Source organism: Cynocephalus volans, chromosome 9 (genome assembly GCF_027409185.1).
Source record: "Cynocephalus volans isolate mCynVol1 chromosome 9, mCynVol1.pri, whole genome shotgun sequence".
NCBI lineage: Eukaryota > Metazoa > Chordata > Mammalia > Dermoptera > Cynocephalidae > Cynocephalus > Cynocephalus volans.
This window is the reverse complement of record NC_084468.1, coordinates 43,644,712-43,668,780: the sequence shown is the minus strand read 5'-3', so window position 1 is coordinate 43,668,780 and position 24,069 is coordinate 43,644,712. Positions and strand designations below refer to the sequence as shown.

The 24,069-nt window shown below is 37.4% G+C and overlaps 1 protein-coding gene across 1 annotated transcript in view; it reads right to left on the bottom strand.

The window, feature by feature from the left end:
• DCUN1D4 (defective in cullin neddylation 1 domain containing 4) overlaps positions 1-24,069 on the bottom strand; it is a 70,921-nt gene that overhangs the window by 25,743 nt on the left and 21,109 nt on the right. The window contains 4 exon segments of the mRNA XM_063107815.1: positions 4,188-4,258; positions 12,905-12,996; positions 15,989-16,103; positions 23,995-24,034. Of these exon segments, the coding sequence (XP_062963885.1) occupies positions 4,188-4,258; positions 12,905-12,996; positions 15,989-16,103; positions 23,995-24,034 (318 nt within the window).

The following is a 24,069-nucleotide window of genomic DNA, read 5'->3' as shown; positions in this document are numbered from 1 at the left end:
TAACTTCAAAATGAGTTCTGGCTTGGCACACATCTCAAAAGTTTGATAATACAGTCTGCTGACACAGGGAGACATGCACTCTCATGACGCATATGGAGGCAGTGTTAAAGTGATTACCCTCTCCAGAAGGCAATTTTGTATTTAACAAAATTTTTAAAAATTGACTTAGCAAGCCCACCTATGGAAAGTTACCTTACAGATATACCTGAACATGTACACAAAGATGTATATTCAACAATATTTACTGCAGTACTATTTTAGTAGCAAAAGGCTGAAAACAACCAAATGTCCATTAATAAGAAACTGGTTAAATACTTTGCTGAACACATTCCATACAAAGAAATACAATGACACCATTAAGAAGAATGAACTAGAGCTATCTGTACAAATATGGAACAATCTCCAAGATTCACTAAGTGACACAGCAAGGAACAGAATAGGGTGTTAAATAAAAAAGTGGATGGTGGGAGATCTGCAGTGGAGTTGTATCACACATACATTAGTGTTTGTGAATTCAACTATACACACTGGGAGAAAATTATCTTAAAGTAGCCCAGCACTCCACTTAAACAGTGCTGTGCCTGGAATAAGCCTAGGATCAGCCGCATGGTACAGTCACTTCTCAGTGGGGGGCAGTCCCTAGGTGCCATTCATGCTTTTAGTGAATCTTCCAAAATGCTGCAGATATCAGGAGCTGTGACAACTGTGGGTTATGTCACTGCTTATCACTTTCACTTAGCTACTTTAGAGAAGAATGGCACAAAGAACCGATGGTGAGTTTTAATAAATACAAGTTTTAATAAATACTTGAAGGTGTAAAGACAAAATTACATTTCAAAAGAGTATCCACCTTCAAGTTACCTAAAGCCCTGTACAGGGACAGAGCTGGGACCATTCATGATTGGCAGAAAAAGAGGAAGCCTTTCCTCCCATTTACCTCAGAGACTCAAAATAAAGTGAGAAGTAACTAAAAAAGGAAGTGTGACAGTCCTAAAAAGGTAAAGAGAGACAGAACCTTCTTAGGACCATCCTGCCACTCAGCGTGGTTGGCTATCTCTGGACAGTCATTCATACATAAGCGATACCCAAGTCCTAAATTGGGGATCAGGTATACACTATTGATGGGCTCTCTCCATTTTTCTTGTAACAGAAAAAGGCAATGGGTAGAAATACATGTTTATGTTATACAGTTGGCCAAAGACTGGTAAATACCCCATATTTAACAGTTAATTTGACTTCTTTACATAGAAACTAAGGCTTCATTTCAACTACTGGAAGAACTGTCAGAAACCATCAAACCACCCCTCTGTGTGCCCAACTGGATCAGATGATGTGGTGGTGTAAGGAACTGAGACGATATATAAACATGAAATAATGAGGCAAGAAGTCATTTACGAATCATTTTTAGATGACTTCATGAGCCTCTAAGAGCCAATGTGTACATTAAGAACCCCAGAACAAGAGTATTTAAGAGATTCAGAAGATTTGTCCTTTTATCTCTTTGCCAACAAGCTAGTTTATAGGCTAAAAATCTATAGCTTTGTCTAATTTATAACTAGAGGATTAATGAAAAGCTTTCTTTTGATGCTGACTTGATGGTTTTCCACTTTGGAATTAATATCATTAAATTTCTAAGACCTTTAATCAAATAAATTAGTACACAGAAATTAAAGTCACTAGGCTTTTTAGATTTAAAAAAAATCTAGATTACTAACACTGATTAGTAATGATTGTGAAAAAGGTTAAGATATGATTGTTAAATAGGTTAAAAAATGGTGACTTAGGGACCAACGTGCTACTAAGAAGAATTTCCCAGGAAGTAGAGCTTACATGTTCTTCAACACATTATTATTCACACATTAGTGGATTTTCGCTTCATTCCTGAGTTTTCATGGAACTCTGACTCCCGTATATCAATTTACCTAGGTAAACTAAACCACATTTTCTAATGCAAACTAGGTATGTTCTCAAACTAAATGTCCATTCAACCCTCTATTAGAAAGTTTAAAAATTCCATGTTAACACTTGGTAAGTAAAAAAATAAAAATAAAAAAATGGTGAGGGCACAGGAACACACACACACAAATGCATGAAATACAGCCAAACAGCCAAAGCAGATCATCACAATGGGAAACAATCTTTACATGAAATAGTCTTTCTTAAGTTAACTAAAAAGGACGCTAAGTACTTAAGTAAAGGATTTTGCCCTTATCTTAGTAAATGAAAGTAGACTTGAATTTTATAAGCCTCCTTAAATTTCATAAGCTATAAATATCACGTGAGATGAACGTTTTAAATGCTTTATTGAAGTGCTTGCCTGTCGATGCAGACAAGGCTTTGAAACACCGTCATTTCTCCACTTGTTTTTCAAATATTAACAGCTCTGAAGTGGGTGGCATCCACAACTGATGGCACAATAGAGTTTATTTAGCAAAATTTTTTCTTTCTTAGTGATGATATAAAATAATAAACTTCTGGGCCGAGCCCGTGGCGCACTTGGTAGAGTGCTGCGCTGGCAGCGCGGCAATGCTCCCGCCGCGGGTTCGGATCCTATATAGGACTGACCGGTGCACTCACTGGCTGAGTGCCGGTCACGAAAAAAACGACAAAAAAATAAATAAATAAATAAATAAAAATAAAATAAAATAATAAACTTCTATTGGTGGTGTCTTGGAACTTAAGTACAATAATAAATACTTGGAATAATATTCTGGATTTGGTCTTTTAAGTCTTCAACATGATTCAACATTTCAAGACTACTACTATTCCTACAGAAACAGAGTTCTAATCATAGCTATCTTTTATTGAGTTCTGGTATTTGGGGTGAGGAGCTTTCAGCACTCCTCCCACCCTGACAGGCTTTTCCGCCTCTGAGATTAAATGCTTAGCTAATCCCTCGCATACCTGTAGCTGGACCCCTATTGCCCGCTCCTTTGAAAATATGATTACTGTCCTCTGGGTGGAACCTCTAGATCCCCCTTCAAGCCCAACTCGCTCTCATCCCCCTCTGATTACACTGTTCAGCAAACAGTCTGCCAAGCTTGGCTCAGCTCCCATCAGAAAACCTTCCCTCTTAAAGTCAGTGAAATGGTCTTTTCCTATGTCTATGGCCTTCATCCGGGAATATATTATTGATCCAGTGGTCCCCAAACCTTTAGACCAAGTTGAATAATTTATCAAGATATCTGAACGGAATCCATTAAAATAAAAAATACAAGACAAAAGTCCGTGTAATGAAGGACATTCCAAAGGCTCTTTAGAAAATTTAAGATGCTCTTGGGGGCCGCTGGAGAGGGGTGTGTGGACAACAAAGGGCACAGAAATGGTATGGATTAAAAAAGTTCAAGGAAAAAGTGTGAAGTCTCCATTCCTGGTTTTCTTTAAAAGCATGACATATATTCATGGGTACTGGATATCTTGGAAACAGTCTGAATGAAAAAGAACAAGCTCTTGAGATCTCTTCCAGACCATAAATTCATTCAGGATCTAGGACATATTTGTTAAAATTGGAGGCTAATGCAATATTAAACTGCATAGTTAATGAGCCAGGGCACATGTATGAGCACAGTTTTTCACTTTAGTGTAAGAGACACAATGTGAAAACAGGAAAAAAAATTCAACCAATAACATGCTAAGAATTAGGCAAAAATAAGCATATAAAATAACAAATTTTTTTAAGGAAATAATTAAGGCTTTTACACTAAATAGCAATCACTTTCTGAACTAAATTCAATTGTAAGTAAAAGACCTGTGAAAACTTCTTGATAATTACAACCTACTCAAAACCTTTATGAATAATTATTTAAAGTCCTGAACTGACTCTACATTAGGTTGAAACAACTATGGAAGGGGACAAAGGTACACAGTACACGGTGATTTGGTCCCCCAGTGGATCTGTCATTGTAGGTACACATGCCTAAACCACTTTTTAAATATCCAGTTCAATTATTTAATTACTGCACCTTTTAGATATAGGAAATTAAACAAGAGAAAATAATGACTGCAGTTACACTCCATTTACCAGAAAAAATTTGCCTGCAAATCAAACTAAAATTGGAACTTATTTTTAAGATGCCTCATAAAAACTAACATACCATTACTTCTTTATCATTGCTGTATTTGTTAAGGGACAAAAGGCTTAAGAAAAAGAATCAACTGATTCACCCAACTCAGTAAGTTAGACTTACATTTTCTGGTTCAACACCAATATCTTCACAAAATTTCTCCATGCCTTCAGGACCTACAACATCATCAGTACCTGCGATGAAATATAATCTTATATAAATTAAATCTGATAATGTATACCGTAGTAGTATTTTACTATCATCAAATACAACTTAAAGGCCATAACTCCTTTTGGAAGAAAGAAATCAAGCATATGCACCCAGCCCAATGATGACCACCGGGCTGCTGCCAGAAGCCCTCTGGGCTCCCCTGCCGGAATGAGGGGGGTGCCCTAGGCCTCGACCATGCCCCCCTTTCCTCTTCCTCCCACCCTATCTCCCTCCCCTTTCCCCTCTACCCGCCCCCACCAACTGCTCTGCAACACCTTAGAATGTAAAAAAATAATAATGATAATAAATAAATTTTTTAAAAAAGAAATCAAGCGTAAATTTAAAAATATTCCAGCATTTCAAGTTATATCTTTAAATGATTCTATTCTGTACAATCATTTAAATCAATTTATCACCACGTCCTTCAACCTTTGGAATATGATACATAGCATTTATGTTAAAGATAAGGCTACCTGAGATCAATTCTTGCTTTTTAAAGCAGGTTAAATACCTACTCTTACTTGAATAATAATTTCAATACATCCATAATAGGGGGGAACACAGTAAAGAACCACATAATATTCTCTATAAAATTAATTGGGAACTAACATAAATGTTTCCTTTACATAGAAAAAATAGATCAGGTTGTCATTCTGTTCTTGATAAAGGCAATAAAGCCCCTTTTTCCACTCTAGCTTTAGCTCAGTTTCTTCCTGAAAGAACTGTCCACATGTTCCATCTCTATTTCCCGTTCATTCTTCAATCATTGCAATTTGGTTTCTTCTGCTCCTATTCCTATCTCTCCATTGAAACTCTCTTGCCAAGGTCACCAATAACCCCCTAACTGTCAAATCTAACAGACAAAACCAATTTTTATCTTATTTGACCTCTTCTTTCTTCACAAAACTGTCTCTTCCCATGGCTCTGGAAGCACCCTCCCTCATCTGATTTTCCCCCTTCCTCTCCTCTTTTGACTTCTTTATAGGCTCCTTCACTTCTCCCAACTTGTTAAATCTGATGTGCAGAGTTCCATCCTTAAATCTCTTCTAGTCCATTCTATACACTCTCCCTAGGAAATGCCAACCATACTTGAGGTTTCAGGTCCTACCCAGATCTCTTACTAGCCCACACTTTCCTCCTTATTTTCGGACTGTCTGCCACATCACCATTTGGCTACCCCACCTCCTGTTTAACTGCCATAACTAAACTTACCTTCTGCTGCACACCTACTCCTCTCCTATGTTCACGTTTTCAAACACTACCTCATGAAAACTGAGCCAAACATCTCTCTCCATGCCAAGCCTGCTTATCCTCCTGTATTCTGTCTCCACTGGTGGCACCACCAGAAATAGAAACCTGAGAGTCATCCTGTATTCGTCCTCCCTTCTCTCACACTCTCCGAAGCCAATCAATTATGAAGGGTATTGCCAATTTTCCCTTCTAACATTTCTTAATTGCATCCCCTATGCACCATCCTGGTTTAGGCTTTATTCTCTCAACTACCACAGCAGTCTCTTCAAGATCTCCTCATTCCAGAGCCTTTCTCCCCAACCCACCTGCACATAGCCCCTAAGAGATCCATCTCAGACACAAATCCCATGCTGGCCTAAAGTCCTTTAATGGCTCTCCACTGTTTAAAGTCCAAAGCCTTTGGCGTATCAAATAAGGTTCTCTATGACCTAGTGTCTCCCTTCCTCTCAAGCCCCATATCTTTCCACCTGCAAAACACTCTTCTCAGAAATAAATGAATCAATAAATATTGCTGTATGAATAAAAAATTAAGGTCCAGAAATACCCACTTACCTGCAGTTTTGCTCTGCACACACATCCTGCACATCCCCAAACACCATCCTATTCTCTGTGCGTCAGCCCATCTTCCCCTCGCCCACTTCTTCACCCCTCTCCCACCTTCCCCAGCTAACTCATTCAACCTTTAAGACTGAAACCAGACCGACAGTCCACCCAATCTCCCTCCTGCAGAGGCTGGTCAGGCAGTCCTTGGTGAGCTCACGGAACGCTAGGAAAGGTTCTCTCACATTTAGCACTTTGTTCGAAGTCCTGGCTGATTTGTCTTTCCCTCTAAGCTCCTCAACAGCAAGAGCTGTTTTACTCTTCTTATAAGCTTAGCACACCACTTGGAATGGGGTAGCTGCTCAACAAAAATTTACTGAATGAATGAATACCAGAATATAGAAATCACTCTACAACTCTCCCATAGTCTCTAGATCAAGAAAGTCACCAAGTCTGGTAAAACCCGCTATCTTATTTGTTGTTTCACTCAGATAACATTTACTAGACACAACCTGGAGCTATGCATTATGGTAGTTGCTTGCAGTACAAAGATGAATAAAACTCCCAACCCTACATGAAGGAAAACAAAGCACAGGAGTAATTTCATTTCCTTTTTTTGTTTGTTTTCAAAATTTTTTTGGCAGCTGGCTGGTATGGGGATCTGAACCCTTGACCTTGGTGTTATAACACTGTGCTCTAACCAAGTGAGCTAAGTGACCAGCCCCACAGGAGTAATTTCAATACAAAGTAATAACTAGACCACAATTAAAGTATAAGGTGGTTGTTCTGAACAAAGGATGAACATTAAAATCATCTAGTTGGAAAGTCTATGTCACCCTCTCTGCTTCAAGTCCTTGGCTTTCTCTATTAAGTCCAAATTCAGGCCCTTTCTCATAAAATGGCCAAAGCAAACACTTTTAATCACAAATGTACTATTTTGTTACAAAATATTTTGTTTCATATTTTCAAATCTCTTATCTTTTTCTAGGATTTCCTTTTTTCCTCCTTTTATCTTATATTTTCCCTATGTATTCCTAATTTTCTTATCTTGGTTAGGGGAAAATAAAAGTATATTTAATTTGGGGTTTTTTGATACATTAATACATGAACATAATACAAAATTTCATTTGAAAGTAAAGAATAAAAATATTTAAAAAACAAAGTTTCCCCTCTACTCCTTCGCTACTCCTCATGGACAACCATTTACTAAAGAGCTTCTTTAAGTACCCTTCTCAAAATAAGCCATCTATAGAATTCTATATGCATGGAATATAGACATACAGATGGTCCTCAACTTGTGATGGTTTGTCTTGTGATTTTTCTGACTTTACGATGGTGCAAAAGCAATAAACATTCAGTAGAAACTGTACTTCGAGTACCCACACAACCATTCTGTGTTTCACTTTCAGTGAATTACATGAGATATCCAACACTTTATGATAAAACAGTCTTTGGGTTAGATGATTTTGCCCAACTATAGGCAAATGTAAGCATTCTTGGCATGGTTAAGGTAGGCTAGGCTACACTATGATGTTTGGGAGGTTAGATGTATCATGTATTTTTGACTCAGGATAGTTTCAACTTATGATGGGTTTATTGGGACATAACTCTGTCGTAAGTTGAGGAGTATCTGTATTTATTTAGTGTTTCTAAGTTTGTCCAGGCAATTCTCTTTGGCTTTCCAAGTATACAATAATTTAATCATTTTATCTTCAATGAATGATTATTTTTGCCTCTTCCTTTCCAATATTTATGCCCCCTGTTTCTTTCTCTGACAGCAAAGGCTAGTAACTTCCAAAACAATGGAAATAAGAATAGTGAGAGTGGGCATCCTTAATCTCATTCTTGACTCAAATGAGAATATGTTTAACATTTTATTATTTAATATCTTGCCAGTTGTAGGTTTGAGAGTACATATATCCACATGTGCACAATCATGTATATATGCACACACTATGCATTAATATATTCACATGGTAAAATAGTCAAATACAGAAGATACAGAGGAAAATAAACATTAAAAAAAAAAAAAAGCCACTTCTCCCTTTCCTTCCCAGTTAGGCAGGAGGACATACAAATATACACTGAAATGCAGCTTTAAAATTTGTTTATCCACACACATGAGTTCATGCTGTACCTATAATTCTACACCTTGCTTTTTTCACTGACTGTGTCTGGTAATCTTCCTGTGACAGTACCTATACATCTACTTATTATTGTTAGCTGACACATTTTATATTACTCCACTGTGTGTGTAGGTGTGTGCGTATATATGTATCACAGTTCTTTTTACCATGCCACTACTGTAGAGTATTGAGGCTGTGAGATTAAAGAATAATTATTCTGATAAGAGTATCCATCTATTCCTATTTTGCTAAGAGGCTTGTTTTTAGGAACAGATGCCTGGTGGAGGACAGGATGGGAGTAGGTTCTGCAGACAAAAGGGAGTATAAATCTGAAGAAAAAGAGCCTTCACACAGACCAAGATGGTGCTATGGTGGTCTGGAAAATATGATTAATTCAACCCTCTGCACCCTGGGTCTCACCTACTTCACTTGCAGAATAAAATCAAATTTTGTCAATTAAAAAAAAAAAAGACTCATTGAGAGGTGGTTACATACAGCTGGGAAAAAAGGTACTTTATAATTCTTTTTAAATTCCTCTCTCTTTAGCTTCTATTCTTCCTGGTTTAAAAAAGCGCTTTCACTGCAGCCTGTTCTTGAGCCTACCAAGCCACCTGAATTTCCCAGGCCTTTGCATACAGCTTGGGCGTCTCCAGCTCGCTCTCCCGCTCTTGCAGCCTCCAAGCTGTACTGCCTTCTCTTTCTATCAATCTTCATCACAAAGATGATGCTCCTCCAAGTATTTGCCTGTTTGTCACATCTAAAATAAACTCTGAGCAAAATGCTTCTGTTGACTGCACACTAGAGCCTGGCTCAGTGAGCACCTTTCCTCAACAAAGGTTTGCTGAGGTACACTTTGCAGTGGTAATGTTAGTAATCTTTGCTCTTCTTTTTTTCCAGTTTTATGCAGGGCCACTGTATTACTTATATAAACATATGTCCGGGTGTTTTAAAAGAGCAAGATTTTGGCGTATGATTCACAATGGCATGACTCTACCAGAAATCATACAGGTGGATTATACTTTATCTGAAATGCTTGAGACGAGAAGTGTTTGAGATTCCAGATATTTTCAGATTTTGGAATATTTGCATTATATTTACCTGTTGAGCATCCAAAATCCAAAAAATCTGAAATCCTTCGATAAGCATTTCCTTTGAGTGTCATGTTAGCCCTCAAAAAGTTTTGAATTTTGGAGCATTTTGAATTTTGGATTTTCAGATTTGTCACACCTGGAATGCTCAACCTTTATTTTATCCTATATATATTAAAATATAGCTTGTCAATAAACATTTAAAAGGTTACCCATAATCCTGCCATTTAACACCTTTTCTTCCCCTCATTATCCTTCCCATGCACACATTTAAATCTAGTTGTAATCCCACTATTTGTTAAGATTTTGGTTGTATTTTGCACTAAAATTTATGGATTCACCTGTAGAATTAAGATAATAACCTGTCAAGCAAGTTAACAAATATGCTACTGGCTAACATAAAGTGGGTTAGAAGTGGGGTTTGAAAGAGATCGTTTTAAATATATATATATATATATGAAACAATAAGCTATAGAACACCCTGATGACAAGATACTAGAGGTACATCCAGAAAGGCAACTATACTGACAATAATCTGGAAAAAACTAGTCCTCCCATTCTCCCTGCCATCTGAAGCAGGAGTCCCTAACTAAATGTACCTAATCTTTTCATGATGGCCCAAGACCCTCACGCTTAAGTTTCTGTAATTACACCATGCTGCATCACTGAGACAAATGGTGTCCACAGGGTCTCCTTTGGTAGTTTTTAACATCTCTTCCTTCGCTGTCAGACCAGTTTGTCACTTTTTGCAACATCCAATGCCTGACTTTAACACCAGGTCCTGGTTCCATGTCTCATTCTGGTAAATCAAAAAACAATTCTGCTACAGAATTTAATCCAAAATAGACTAAGAGCCTACAGTCAGGGCTAGTAGAACTATTATGACCTACATATGTGAGCTTTAGTGTAACTGTACAATCTATGCTCGCACTTGTGTATTTGGTTTAATTCCTTAATTCTTAGATATATGTCAGGAAGTTAAGATAAATTATGTATGTAAACTGATTTCTTCTATTCTAATGAAAAGAAATGAATTCCAGTTTCACATGGAGGTCTTAGCAATACTTAACATTCTCCCCAGCTCCCAGCCAATCCTTTCTAAAGTCACAGACACCTAAATACCAAAGCACTAAAGGGAGTAAAGGTATAACCATGTGGAACAAGAGGAAGAGCCCCAGTGGAGGGGGTTTTATTTATTTCATTTCTGGGAATCAGAAATTGAGCTGACAGAGATTTAAAAAGGTGAGAAGCTGCATTCTAGAATTTGCAAAGGAGGGCTGGGGTTAACCAGCCAGACAGAAGCTGGGAGGAGCTGGGTTCAGACCACGGAAAGTGAAGGGCAGGGTGAGAAGTGGAACTGAGAGATCGGGAAAGAACTAAAGTTCCATCCACTTGAAGCAATTGCACCACCAAGTCCCTACCACCCCCGCTGTTCTACTCCAGCTTAAAGTTCAAGGAGTCAGTGTCTATCCTCAGCCCAAACCAGCTGTCTCTTTTAGAGAAAATGAACCCAGCCTGGGGGTTAGAGCACTCTTCACACTAGTACCTAGGGGGCTTGTGGCCTTGCAAACTGCTCCCACAGCCTCGTTCTACAGCATAACCCGTCAGTCATCCTGCTTCTTCTCACAAGTCATTTTTTTTTAATAATACTGACCTGCAGTTTCAATTCATGTGGTTGGGATATTCAAAGTGAAAGCAGGTGCCAGTTGGGCTTTCAGTTATTCCATATTTCAAGCCATTTTCCCTACTGATAAGACACAGGAAAAGAAGCAAAAAAAGGGGGGTAGGGATGTAAAAATAGGGATGGCCATATCTACACAAACTTCTTACAGGGATGAATTATGAGGTATTACCCAGCAGGGATCCCAAGGAACCTAAATAATGTGGCTTCACCTTTTCTCCCCAAATGTGACCTTTGTATATACAGAGAAAGGCAAACAAGAAGGAAAATTGTACTCTACTATCTTTTTAAAGAAAACAGAAGAAGTTAATGTTTGCTTATAAAGGAAGACACAAAAAAATCAAAATAGCTGTGCTATGATGGTGGGATTAAGCATATTTTTTGTTGAAAATTTCCCTTTTGTAATAATGTAAATCAATATAGGAAAGCAAATGATCTTCATAATCAAAGTAATAGGAATATGACAAAACTCTTTATTCATTCAGCACCTATTTACTGAACAACTGGCAAAGTGTCAACCACTTTTACTAGGATTTCAAAGTGTCTTCAAGAGATTCATGTTCTGATCAAGTAAACATGAAAACAGATAAATTCTAATACCATGTAAGTGTCTATACTAGTGTCCATAGGCTGCAAACAAAGTCCAGCTCAAAATAGTTCAAGTAATGAAGTAGAATTCACTAGAAAGATGTTGGGGTAGCTCATTAAAATCCAAAAATCCAAAGAACTAAAGGAATCAAGACTGCATCCTTTCAGGTCCTCCACTAGAAAAGAAAGATGCTCGTCTCCCAGATTCAATCTGAAAATCCCCAGAAAATTTGTCTGATTGGCCTGGTCTGGGTTACCTACCAACCCCCTGGACCAATCTCTGTGGCCAAAGGGGCAAGGCCTTTATCAGAGAAAGGGTAGGGTGGGGGGAAGAGCAAGATCAAGCTACAGGGGGAGACCCTCATTTTGATACTTAAAAGGGAGTCAAAACAAGAAGACTAATGTCCTGTGGAAGTACTGGAAGGGTATTAAGCTAAATAAGGAGCTTAAAAGATGTACAGCAGCTTATCAGATGGAAAAGTGGAGAAAAGTATTCCAGGCAAAGGGACAGAGTCAGCTGTCTTTTATCCTGTAGGCAGCAGGGATTTTTAAGAGGAGAGGGTGGTTTAAGAGGGGGCAATACTATTAGGGAATGATATACATGATCTGTTCAGTTTACTTTTTTTTAAAGTAAGACAACAATGGGCACATGGAAGCTGGTCTGGAGCAGAGAATGATGTAGGAAAACTGTTTTGAAAGTTGTTGGAACAGTCAAGTTGGTAGGTTACAAAAGGGCATGAAATAAGGTGAGGAAGAAGTAAGATAAAACAGCCTTCAGCTCAAACTTTTCTGAAAGTTTTTCTTTTTCTCTTTTTACATCACATACAGCCACAACAACAAACAAGCCCTAGATAGCAGTATTAAATTATCCAACCAATTACACTAAGTTGCAAAAATGAGACTAAATTTAAGACATTCTAAGTGACAAATGTTTTCTGCCAAATGAGCTCTCAAAACCCAGACACTTAATATAAAGAAATTCCAATGCACTACATAAGGGTTCAAAGCAGCAAAGCTTATTTTAACTTTGGTGCTTAAACCAAATAATCACCCATTATCAGCATTCTAAATAGGTTTCCTAGCAATCCAAAGTATTTCTCCCAAGTGCATTTCATCTTTTCTGTTCCATTCTGGTGTTCTGAATTCTTTGGCCTAGCTGCCGGCTATAAATAGAACATTCAGTGATTTGTTTCAACTCTGTCCCTCCCTCCCCCTCTCTCACAGGGACACACATACACACATATGCACGCACGCGCACACTTCATTTGAAAAGTATGCATTTAATTGTTTAATCTCCTCTAAGGATCTTCTTAATTTCATAAGGATCAGTATTAGATGATATAAATAATTACCTACCTGCATATTCATAGAACCATTCTAAGCACCTCTTACTTGAAAAGGCTTCTTCTTCAGTCTTTATTCTAGCTGAATCATATTTTCTATACATGCTAGAAATTGAAAAAGCAGTTTTAAGTTATTTAAAGATACTGAGTTCTTTTAAGTAGCAGATAATTTTTATTCTTTTACCCGAACCAGACATCTATTCAGTTAGTATTTTAAGTTTATTTTAAACATTTTACTTCCTGCCTTTGCAAGCTTCAGCTTTTTATAACTTCAGTGTTTAAACAGTCACATCTAATATAAAATTAAATAGTAAGCACATAATACAGATTTTTCTCTGATTAACAAATAATCAGTGAGAATTGAGTAGAACAAGTATTTGATATCCCTTCTACCTCACTAGTCAGAACTAATTACAGAATGATAGTAAGATACGGCAAGAAGTGTCTAAGGTGTTTTCTTCAACTGATGATCCTAAAAACCACTTGTGTCTCTCCATTAAGTCTTACAAGTCAGGCTGGGCACAGAGCACAGTTTAAGGAAGAACCTGTCAATATTAAGCAACTCAAGAGAACATTAAGCAAATAAAAAGAAACACCAAATCATGTCTTAACTTCCAGGAAAACAATAAACTCAGATGTAAGGTAGCAAGAGAAAGTCCCTTGGATGGCTTCTTGATTAGTATGAGGGTACTTCAAAAAGTCCGTGGATAAACAGGGGGCTGGCCAGTTAATTCAGTTGGTTAGAGCATGGTGCTGATAATACCACGGTCCAGGGTTCAATCCCCGTACCAGCCAGCCACAAAAAAAAAAAAAAAAAAAAAATTGTGGAAAAAATAGAACTAAAAGATAATATGAATCTTTCCATGAACTGAAGACCCCTCATATAACCTCAAAAACCACAGGTGAGAGAAACAGAGAGAACCCTGGCTTCTGCTGTTCTCTTGTAACTCTAGTGCTGTGGACATGCCCAGCATAAGCTGGAGAACTGAATCAGGAAGCACAGCAGCCTCATCTTGCAACTCTGCGACCTTCTGCAGGAATTCCTTATTTCGTGATAACCAGTGGCTTAGGACCGAGATATTCCCTACATAGAGGGGGGAGAGGAGCAGTAGCTTTAAAATAATAATTTGGATATATAAATTGAGTATATACATTTTTATATCCTTTATTTATATATAAATTAACTAGAGATTTATGTAAACATTTATAAACATAGTTTCTATTGACACAGTATATAAGAATATAAAAATCATATCTAATTCCTTTTAATTGGAACATTTATTTAATTAGACATTGACCAGAATATCTGTACATACCTCTGATCAGAGATTCTGGATTTTAACACCAAAAAAAGAACATGGTTATAGTGTGTTAAATTATCGAAACTGCAAACCACCAGTTTTTTATTTCTTCTATAAAAGGCAGCCATACTAGCTGGAAACAGTGGTGGATTCTTTCCAAGAGTTCAAACAGATATGCTCCAGTCCTGGACCTAGACATTCCAATCTGAGCTCAAAGACTGCAATTGGTTAAAAACCTGGAGACCTACGTATGAATTACTTAAAATACTTAAAAATACTCTACATTAAAAAAGGACCAAGACCATACAGTGGAATAACACCCAGCATATAAAAGGAACAAAATACTGATAAATGTTATTACATGCATGAGCTCCAAAACGTTATGCTAAGTGAAAGAAGAGAAACACAAAAGACCATTTCTATGAAATGTCCAGAAAAAGCAAATCTGTAGGGACAGAAACTGGATTAGGGGTTGGCTAGGGCTGGAGGTGGGAATAAGGAGTGGCTGTGAAGGGGCATCAGAGATTTGATTGGATGATAGGAATATTCTAAAACTGGTTTGTAGTGATGGTTTGCAAGACTCAGTTACCATAATAAAGATCACTGAATTGTACACTTAAAACAGATGAACTTTATGATATGTAAATAAAGTTGTTTTAAAAAAAAAAAGACCAAGAATGAAATTCAGAAACTGTAACTCAACTGCCAGTTTTTAAACTGGCTTTACCATACTAAATTATATTAGACTGTGGTGAAAAAATAGTAGTCACAAATGCTATGTGATTATTACAATTTAACAATTCCCTGATAATAATATACATAGCACCAAAAAAGTATCAAGTAATCTGGCTTTGTAAAGTTGAAAATCACCAGCCTAAAGATTGCTGATGATGATCTTCTAAATCCCTTCTATCTTAGATAATATTTTCTACTCATTTGAGATATGAATAGTGACATGATTTTCAGAATCTATGTCTCTATCCCTCCAACTGAGTTGTAGCATATGAAGTACTATATCACAGCAAGAAGGAAACAGAAAAATCCCATCTAAATCCCCTTAATTAGTAAGTGTGGAAATTCAGGCCCATTAGTGATGTGACCCACAGAGCTAGAATAGAGAAAGATGGAAGAAGACAGAAGAGATTAGACTATGGTGTTTGTTCTTTGTTTAAAAATATAAGAAAGAAAAAATTACTTATATAAATCAGGGTGAAACAATAAAGATGCCTAAAAATAAACAAATCTAATAGGACTTTTGGAGTCCCCAAAATTAACAGTCCACTTGTCCAAAACTGAAGTGGTTTAAACATGTTTTTTTCTCACAGTTTCTATCAAAGTCTCACCCATCTGCGAATAAACCTCAGCTCAGCTGATATTCTGGGCAGGTTGTAGAGCATTCAGTATAGGCAGCTCTTTCCAACCCTGTGGTTGTGGTGAGTGAGTGAGACTCCCTTAAAGAATAAAGACCAACTCTGTGGTCCTCAGCAGGCACAGACAGCAAGGCTTTAAATGGAAAGAAACCAGCCCCACACCAGTTTTGGTGGATCGATGGACTAAGATAAAATTTTAATTTCTAAGAACTCAAATTGTGTACTTTGTTTTTATGTTTTATAAACCCTCCTGGATTTATAAAATAAGCATCATTAAATAATTACACTATGAAAGATTGCCTGACAGAACAAAAACAATATTCCTGTTGGTATATGCACACTCAGAAGTCCCACACTGGATTACAGAGAAACGTGCATCTTTGACATGTCTGTCATCAATTTTGACCTACTGTCTCTGCACCATACCTATCATGTCTACTTTTCTTGGCAGATAAATCATCTCCAGAGGCAGGTCTTCTCTTTTTCCTTGGAGGCATCACTTTACTAAAGCAGTCTGAAGAACTGCAAGACCGCAGACTTCCTACAAAACAAGTTCAAAGAGCACAAAATTCAGGTATGCCACACATCATAACACTCCCAAAGAATATTACTGCTAAATTAAAAGCTTTCATGGCCTGTACTGTAAAGGGTTTACATGTTATCTGTAAATGACATAAAGCGAGAAAATAATTTTTAGTCCCTCTTGGAGAGAATGTTATAGTCAAGAAATAAACCTAGCAATGACACAAATAAGTTAATACTTCCCCCCACTGCCCCAATCACACCAGAAATAGAAGTTACCACAATTTGAATTTATTCTCCAAAAATACTAATATAACTTATCTAAGCTTTCTGCCTGTCTTGCATGTCATTGCTCCTTCAAAAGGAAGTGGACTGCTATCTCATGTATGCACTTCATGAAGCGAGGCCAGCTCAATCAGTAGCCTTGACTCTAAAATACGTAACAAGCACACCAACACTCTTAAGCTTCGAGGGATATTTGATAAAAAACAGGATTTAGACTTTGGGGGCTGAAGTCTGACGTGACCTTAAGCAAAATTTCCATAATTTGTTTCTATCACCTGAGGAAGATTCTGCCACTTATTTAGTCAGGGTTTTTTTTTCTGACAGGAAGCATAACTTGTATTTGATAAAAGATATTAAAATGTAATGACAACAGGCAATAATAACAACATGCAACACTAACTGAGACCCTACTGAGACCCAGGCCCTATTCTTAACACTTGCATGTATTAACTCATGCAAGCTTACAAGTCTATGAAAAAGGAACCATTTACCAGTACTGCAGATGAGAAAATGAAAGCAGAGAGAGGTTAGGTAAGTGGCAAAACTGGGACTCAACCCAGTCAGTCTCACTTCAGACCATCTTAAACCACTACAAATGACAAGACAATTATAAGACAATTAAAATACCTCATCTTGGCACAAGTGCTGTCAGATCTATTATATCATTTGGTTCCCACAATAACCTTGAATGACAGGCAGAGCAAAGATAATTATCTCTACTTAACAGATGGGAAAAGCTAAGGGTTAGGCATTCAAGTGACTTCTCATGATCTCAGAAGTGAGAAGTGAGGAATTCTGGACCCCACATCACTTCTCCTTCCATTAGCCCTTGGTTGAGGGCCCTAGGCTCTCTGGAAGCCACGCAGGAGAGAGTGTAGGGGTCCTGGGGTTTCAGTGATGTGTTCAACGAATGAGTCCTGGCTCTTCACCTAACTAAGTGGTTCGGTCAATCACTGACCTATTCTGGTCTCTCATTCATCATCTGAAGAATGAGAACTGTGACCTCTACCATTCAGGATTTTTATAAAGAAAAATCATCCATTCAGTAAGTGTTTAGGTGGCAAGTGCAATGTTCAGGTGGCAGTGATATAAACAGATAGGTCCTGAGTGGCACAGAGGAGGGATGCTCACAGTACTCATGCCAGCCCTCAGCACCACTGAGTCTCATGACCACACCATCATGCAGGTACTGTTAGCACCCCTATTTTTACAAATGAGGACACTGAGGCAGAGAGCGAGGAAGTAACAGCTGGGAAGCAGTACATGAAGCCAAGCAGCACTACAGCAAAGCCCAAGCTCCCAGCCACTATTTGCTGCCACCCTATAAGGCCATACAAGTGGAAACTGAGAAGCAGAGAACTAAGGACAGAGCAGTAGGGAGTGTCAAAGGGCGGGGAAAGAAAGGTAAAAACCTGGGAGGGGAGAAACCCCAGGACAAGTGTAATGTCCTGAAATTCAAAGGAGGAGGGAGTGTCCTACTGAAGCATAGAGGTCAACTCAGGCAAGGACTGAAGGTACACATTGCATTTAGCAATAAAGGACAGCATTGATGGATTGGGGGCAGGAGGTGGGGAGGCCAGACTGCAATGGACTGGGGAGAGATGTGAAGTGAGGAAGTGGACTTGGTGAGTGTAGACAGCTCTTCCAAGACAACTGCTCTGAAGGCAGGGAGAAAGCTGTCAGAAGCTAACAGTCACAACCCTGCTAGGAGCAATGGTCAGGACCAAAACCGAAATCCTAGTTCATCTTTAGGCTCCTACTACTGTACTAAGTTCCCCATGTGACATGCCTTGGGTGGGGCTTGCAGAATTAAAAAGTATGTCCCACATAGCTGTAAAGCGTGCTACACTGCCCAGAAGAGAAAGAGTCTGTCCTAAACCCTGAGGCTTGCTTCTGTTTCCTTGATCTGTATGAGTGAAGGGAAGACAATTTCTTCCAACAGCAGTCATGTTTGGTTCTGAGCATCTGGTTTGTGTAACCTCTCCCTTCTACAAGTATTTGCAGAACACAAAAGAAAATGCGCCTTATCTCCTCAGCCCATGGGAAGTTGAACACTGTCTAAAATAATGTCTTCCATCGCTTCTCGGCCTTTTGGCTAAGATCAAGTGTAAAATAATGTCTTCCCCAATATTCACCAGTAAAAGTTAATTCACTAGTTCCTCTCTCATCTGCTTCCTCACAGAAATACTACTACAATGTCTGCCTTCCACTGAATCTTACTTGTCAAGAGTAACATGATTTTGGTAAACATTCAAACATCATAAGTTAACCAACTTTTTCAACTTTCTCATATTTTCTCCTTACTGATGAATTCTTTCTGCTAAAAGTTTCACAAATCACTTTTTTCTTGTGTCTGTATAAAACTTATTCATATTTGAAACCCAAACTATCCCAAATTTGGCAATTAATTCTTTCATTTATTCAAAATTTCTATCTCCTAGCTAAAAGGCATGACTTTTTTTTAGATCTCTCCACTCTAATCAACGGCATAAGCAAGTGATTGTCAGGGGGCATTGTCCACAAGGAAACTATGTCTCTTCACCTCCCCCATGCCCACCACAGTTCAGGCACTCACTGACTCACAGGCCCTCTCACAGCTGCCTCACAGGAAGGATGAGGCAAACTCAGACCAAGGGAAGGGAAGTTCCCAAGGACCACACAGCACAGCTCTTCAAGGCAGAATCACCCTAGAAGCCATGATGACAGTGAAAAGTTTCATGCTACATAAAAAGCATGTTTTTAACACTAAGGAAATCAAGTTTACTTAAAATAATAACTTATCAACATGAACTAAATCAACGAAATACAGACAGCACACAACTCAACGCTGTTTGCCCCAAACCTGCCCCCCCCCACTTATTAGAGTATAAGATACGTACATTATTGATTCATACAGACTGTCAATAAATATTTCTTGAATAAATACGTTCCCAAAACATGTATAAATCGAATTCTGCTAAAAAATCAGTACATTTCCAGAGACTTAGATCTCAGATCATCATCTTAAATCCAGAGACGATCATGTCAGATTTTTCTCCCCATTTGTCAGTAAAACAAACACTTGACTTTAAGTTTCTTGACAGAATTTTTTTAAAACACAAATATTCAAGGAGTGTTTGCTTCTTAAAATAACTCTGTGATATGTTTTTTATAATAAAAATACTTACCTACAAATGAATATGTTCTACAAATTGATATTTATTTGTAGCATTAAATTTACACTTCACTGACTCAGAACTTGTATCACAATCTATTTCAATGAAACTTTAAACTACAAAAAAAAAGCTTAGTAAGCAAATAATATAAACAAGATTGTTATGGAATGTTTAACTGCTTCAGAGAATGTGCTATTTTAACTGTTTAAAAGTACCTACTTAGGTACAAACCATCTGACATTACAGGTAGAGGCAAAATATTAAGGCTGATTTTTTTTAGTGATATCACTACTACTAATTACAAAGCACTTTCAAAGCTATCTTATTTATCTTCATAAATCTGAGAGGTGTTTCTACATTTCTACATTAGATGGACAATGAATCTGAAATCAATCTTCCCACTATTAGAAGCTCTTTCTTAATGCTTTGATACTTATATGATCCTTAGGAAGGCAATAAAAATCGTGTATAATTTTTACTCAAGGGTTATTATTTGGTTTAGTTAAATATTTTTTTAACTGACCACATTTTCAAGTAAATCAGAGTCAATGAATACAGCCTTTCTTCCCAAATTAAACAATCAGAAATACTGCCAACATTTTTTCAACTGGTCTATCCTATGTGTTCCAGAAAATCGATTTTAAAGGGCAACTTGAGTTCACCTGGATCAAACCAAAGGCCCTTTAATGTCTATCCAGCTTGCTATTTTGAAAATAACTAAGCATGTTATTCTTAATTAATGATGCCCAAGTAGGTGCTCCAGTGCCTTTCACCCCTTGCCCCTCCAATCTTTTTGTTTTGTGGGCCTCAAGTAAAAAGAGTTCCTGTCAGGATTAATTTCTCATAAGACATCAAATTGTGATACCCAATTTCCAGTCATCCCCAAACAAGAGGTCTACAAACTTAGAGAATTTTCCTGACTTTCCCAAACTTAGTACAAAATGCATGTTCAAATACATAAATCTCACTGTCTAATTTTTCATTTTAGTGAGCTTGTTGTATCATAGCCTTGTTTCACTTAATAACATTTTACATCGTTCATTCTACCACTTCAGTACTTTTTATACAGCTATTTCACCTCATTTTTCACCAAACAATGCCACAAAGATATAGTAATTTAAGTTGATAAAAAGATTGCAGTTTAAGACATCTTACCAGTACCTAATATTTTATTTCATTTCCTTAAACAGATTATTGAACTATGTGCTTGCTTGAGTGAAACTATTAGCTTCTAAATGTACAATTTTTATCCAACTATTTAAGACAAGAGAAATTTCCTTTACTTTCTCTATAAATCATACTGACTTATGACCTCTATCACAATCTTCCTTATTCTTTTTTTTTTTTTTTTTTTTTTTTTTGTCTCTCTGCTTGGCTTTTTTAAATTCACTTCCTCTCTATTTTGCCCTACTTCTCCAAGATTACCTATCAATATTCTCTCTCTTTATTTTTTTTCCGTTTTTTGGTGGGAGGAAGATTAACAGCACCAAAGAAAGAAAAGTGTTAGAGAAGACAGAGCCCGAAGACACCCAGCCTCTTGTGACTTCATAAGTAGTTACTGATATCGCACAGACTACTGTTGGCCAAAGAAGCACTACAGTGATTAAACTTTCTCAGATTCCCAAACAACAGAGATTATACATTGCTTCATTTTTAAAGTGTACCGTTGGGTATGGGAATCACAAGTGATGTTATACCAGATGGGGAAATGTTAATGAAATGGACGACTCTAAGGAATTACTAACACGAATTGACAATGACTGAGCACTTACAAAGTCCCAGGTGCTGCACCAGCACATCATACACCAAGTATCAGACACATCTACATCCCCAAGGGTGAAAGAGGAGGCATGAGGCCAAATATATTTTCCTCTTATGTCTTCTTTAATTATAACTTATTAAATTGCCACATTGCAAGTTAAATATTTAGATGTTAAATTTATACAGAAAGAATACTCATTTAAATCAAAAGTACAAAATTAACTACATAAAGTACAGGATTCAGAACTTAGAGGTTTTATTATCACAGTTAAAAGGAGGACAACTCGGGAGCCTTATAAATGCAAACTTCAGTTTAAAAATTAAAACTACACTAACTCTTAAGTTCAAAAAATCCTGAAACCCACCAATGTATTGTTTCAAAATAAAAGAGAAATGTACTTTTTTTTCTTAACTACTAAAATGGTCCCTGTAACGTTTATTTTGGCCTTACTGGTAGTATCTAAAAGTTAAATGCACAAATGTGAGCCAGCAGGAGGCTAGAGAAACATATTGTGATATATCCATGAATTAGAAAATAATGCAGCCATTAAAAAAGAAAGTAGATGCTTTATAAATCTCCAAGATATACTGAGTGATAAAAACAAGAAGTACATACAAATATATACTTGTATTTAAAGAAAAAAATACATCATCATCAATATAATTTGGCCAACAAATACAAGACAGAGTTATCTCCGAAAAGTCAAATGTGAAGTCCCAGTGGGGGTTGGGAACTAGGAGTGATAAAAATGGGACAGAAACTTTCACTTTCTGTTTTATACTTTTTCAATACTTCTTTTAAAACCATGTGCATATATTGCTTTTAAAATTATTTTAAAAATTATTTTTGACTGCCCTTGAGTTGATCTACATTTACTGATACAGAAAGATCAGATGAAGGGACCATTGGTGCCCCTGAGCTCCTACCACACTCCTGACACAATCTCTGCCCCCTTATCTCACTCCTGGAAGGAGGAATGTCTGGTCTAAGTGGTGATCCAGAGAAGCTGACTGTACAGAGAGCCCAGCCCCTCCAAACTCCCTTTCAGATCTGCCTGCCAGCCAAGCAGGCAGAAAGGGATGCAGCCTTCTACTGTCATAGCGGGGGTATGGAGGGGCAGCAGGTGTGCTAGCCTGTGCTTATCTAGTGGCAGTGATTCCAATAAAATAGTGAAAAGCCTGTGCGTTCTTGCTGCACATCTAAGCGGTGTTTTCCAACAAAACTGTTACCTCAATCTCCATCCTGTGTCTAACATTCAGTTGATTCTGAACCAATCTGGAGGAGAAGGTGGGGAGAATACTAAATCTCCCACCTCCAATATACACCACTAAATGAAAAAAAAGAAAGATGCAGTATAATATGTACATTATGATATCACTGATGGTAAATAAAACAAACACTACTATAAACACATATGCATACATACAAATGTCTGAAAGAAACAACATTAAACAGTGTGCTGGGGCAAAACCGTGGGTCTGGGAGATATGCAGGACGACTGTCACTTTACTGCATTTACTTTTCATTTTTACATTTGCTATTCAAATTCTCCAACAAGCATTGCTACAGCCAGAATGTTTGTGTCCCTCCAAAATTCGTATATTGAAATCTATCCCCCAATGTGTTGGTATTAGGAGGTGGGGCCTTTGGAAAGTGATTAGGTCATGAGGGAAGGAAGAGCCTTTGTAAATGGGATTAGTGCCCCTATAAAAGAGGCCTGAGGGAGTTGCCTGCTCCTTCTGCCATGTGAGGATGCAGCAAAAAGGTGCCATCAGTGAGGAAAAGGCCCTCACCAGATACCAAATCTGCTGGTGCCTTGATCTTGGAATTCCCAGCCTCCAGAACTGTAAGCAATATATTTCTGTTGTTTATAAATTACTCACTATAAGGTATTTTGTTATAGCAGTCTGAATGGACTAAGACAAGTGTGGATTCATATATTACTATGGCCATTTTCTAAATATTTTAAATATATTTTAATAATTTTGTTGGAAGTTTGGTAACTATAGATCAAATGCAAGTGTCTGAACTTTTATGATTACTAACAATTTTGAGAAGTGGTTCTTAAAGTGTGTTCAGCTGTACCAGCATCACATGGCAGCTTGTTAGATAGAAATGCAAACTCTGGGGTCCCACCCCAAATCTACAGAATCAGAAACTCTGTGGGTAGAACCTAGCAATCTGTGTTTTAAACAAGCCCTCCCCTGGTAACTATAATGCTAGCTAAGCTTTGAGAATCATAGGGCTAGAGAATAATTTACAATAATCAAGTTTCAACTTTCCCATTCATAAATCCTCAAGACCTATACAAAACAGTCTCTCACACACACACGCACACACACCCATGCATAAGTACCTACCTACCTATCAAATCATTTTTTAGCTCAATTTAACAAACATTTATGGAACACCTTTCAAACTGCATTACTGTAGCACCTTTGTAGTATAAACTAAAATACTTCAGTAGAGCAAAAAAAATATCTAGAAACCATTAGAGAGAATTCCTGGCCCCCTTAAGGGCTTTGTCATAAACCATAGCCCCAGAGTAGATTTCCTGCCTTCACTATACCTTGAAAAACATCCTCAACCAAGTAACAACTTGTTAATGGAGGGTATTATGACAACACATTTGTGGCTAATATTTCTCTTTCATAATTTTGTATTAGGAAGTTAATTTAAAATTAAGTAGCGTTAGCATTTATGGATACCTGTTTCGTGATCGTCTTGGCCAATGTCTTCTGTTAGATTCTGTAAAAAATACATTCATTATTACTAAAAAATCA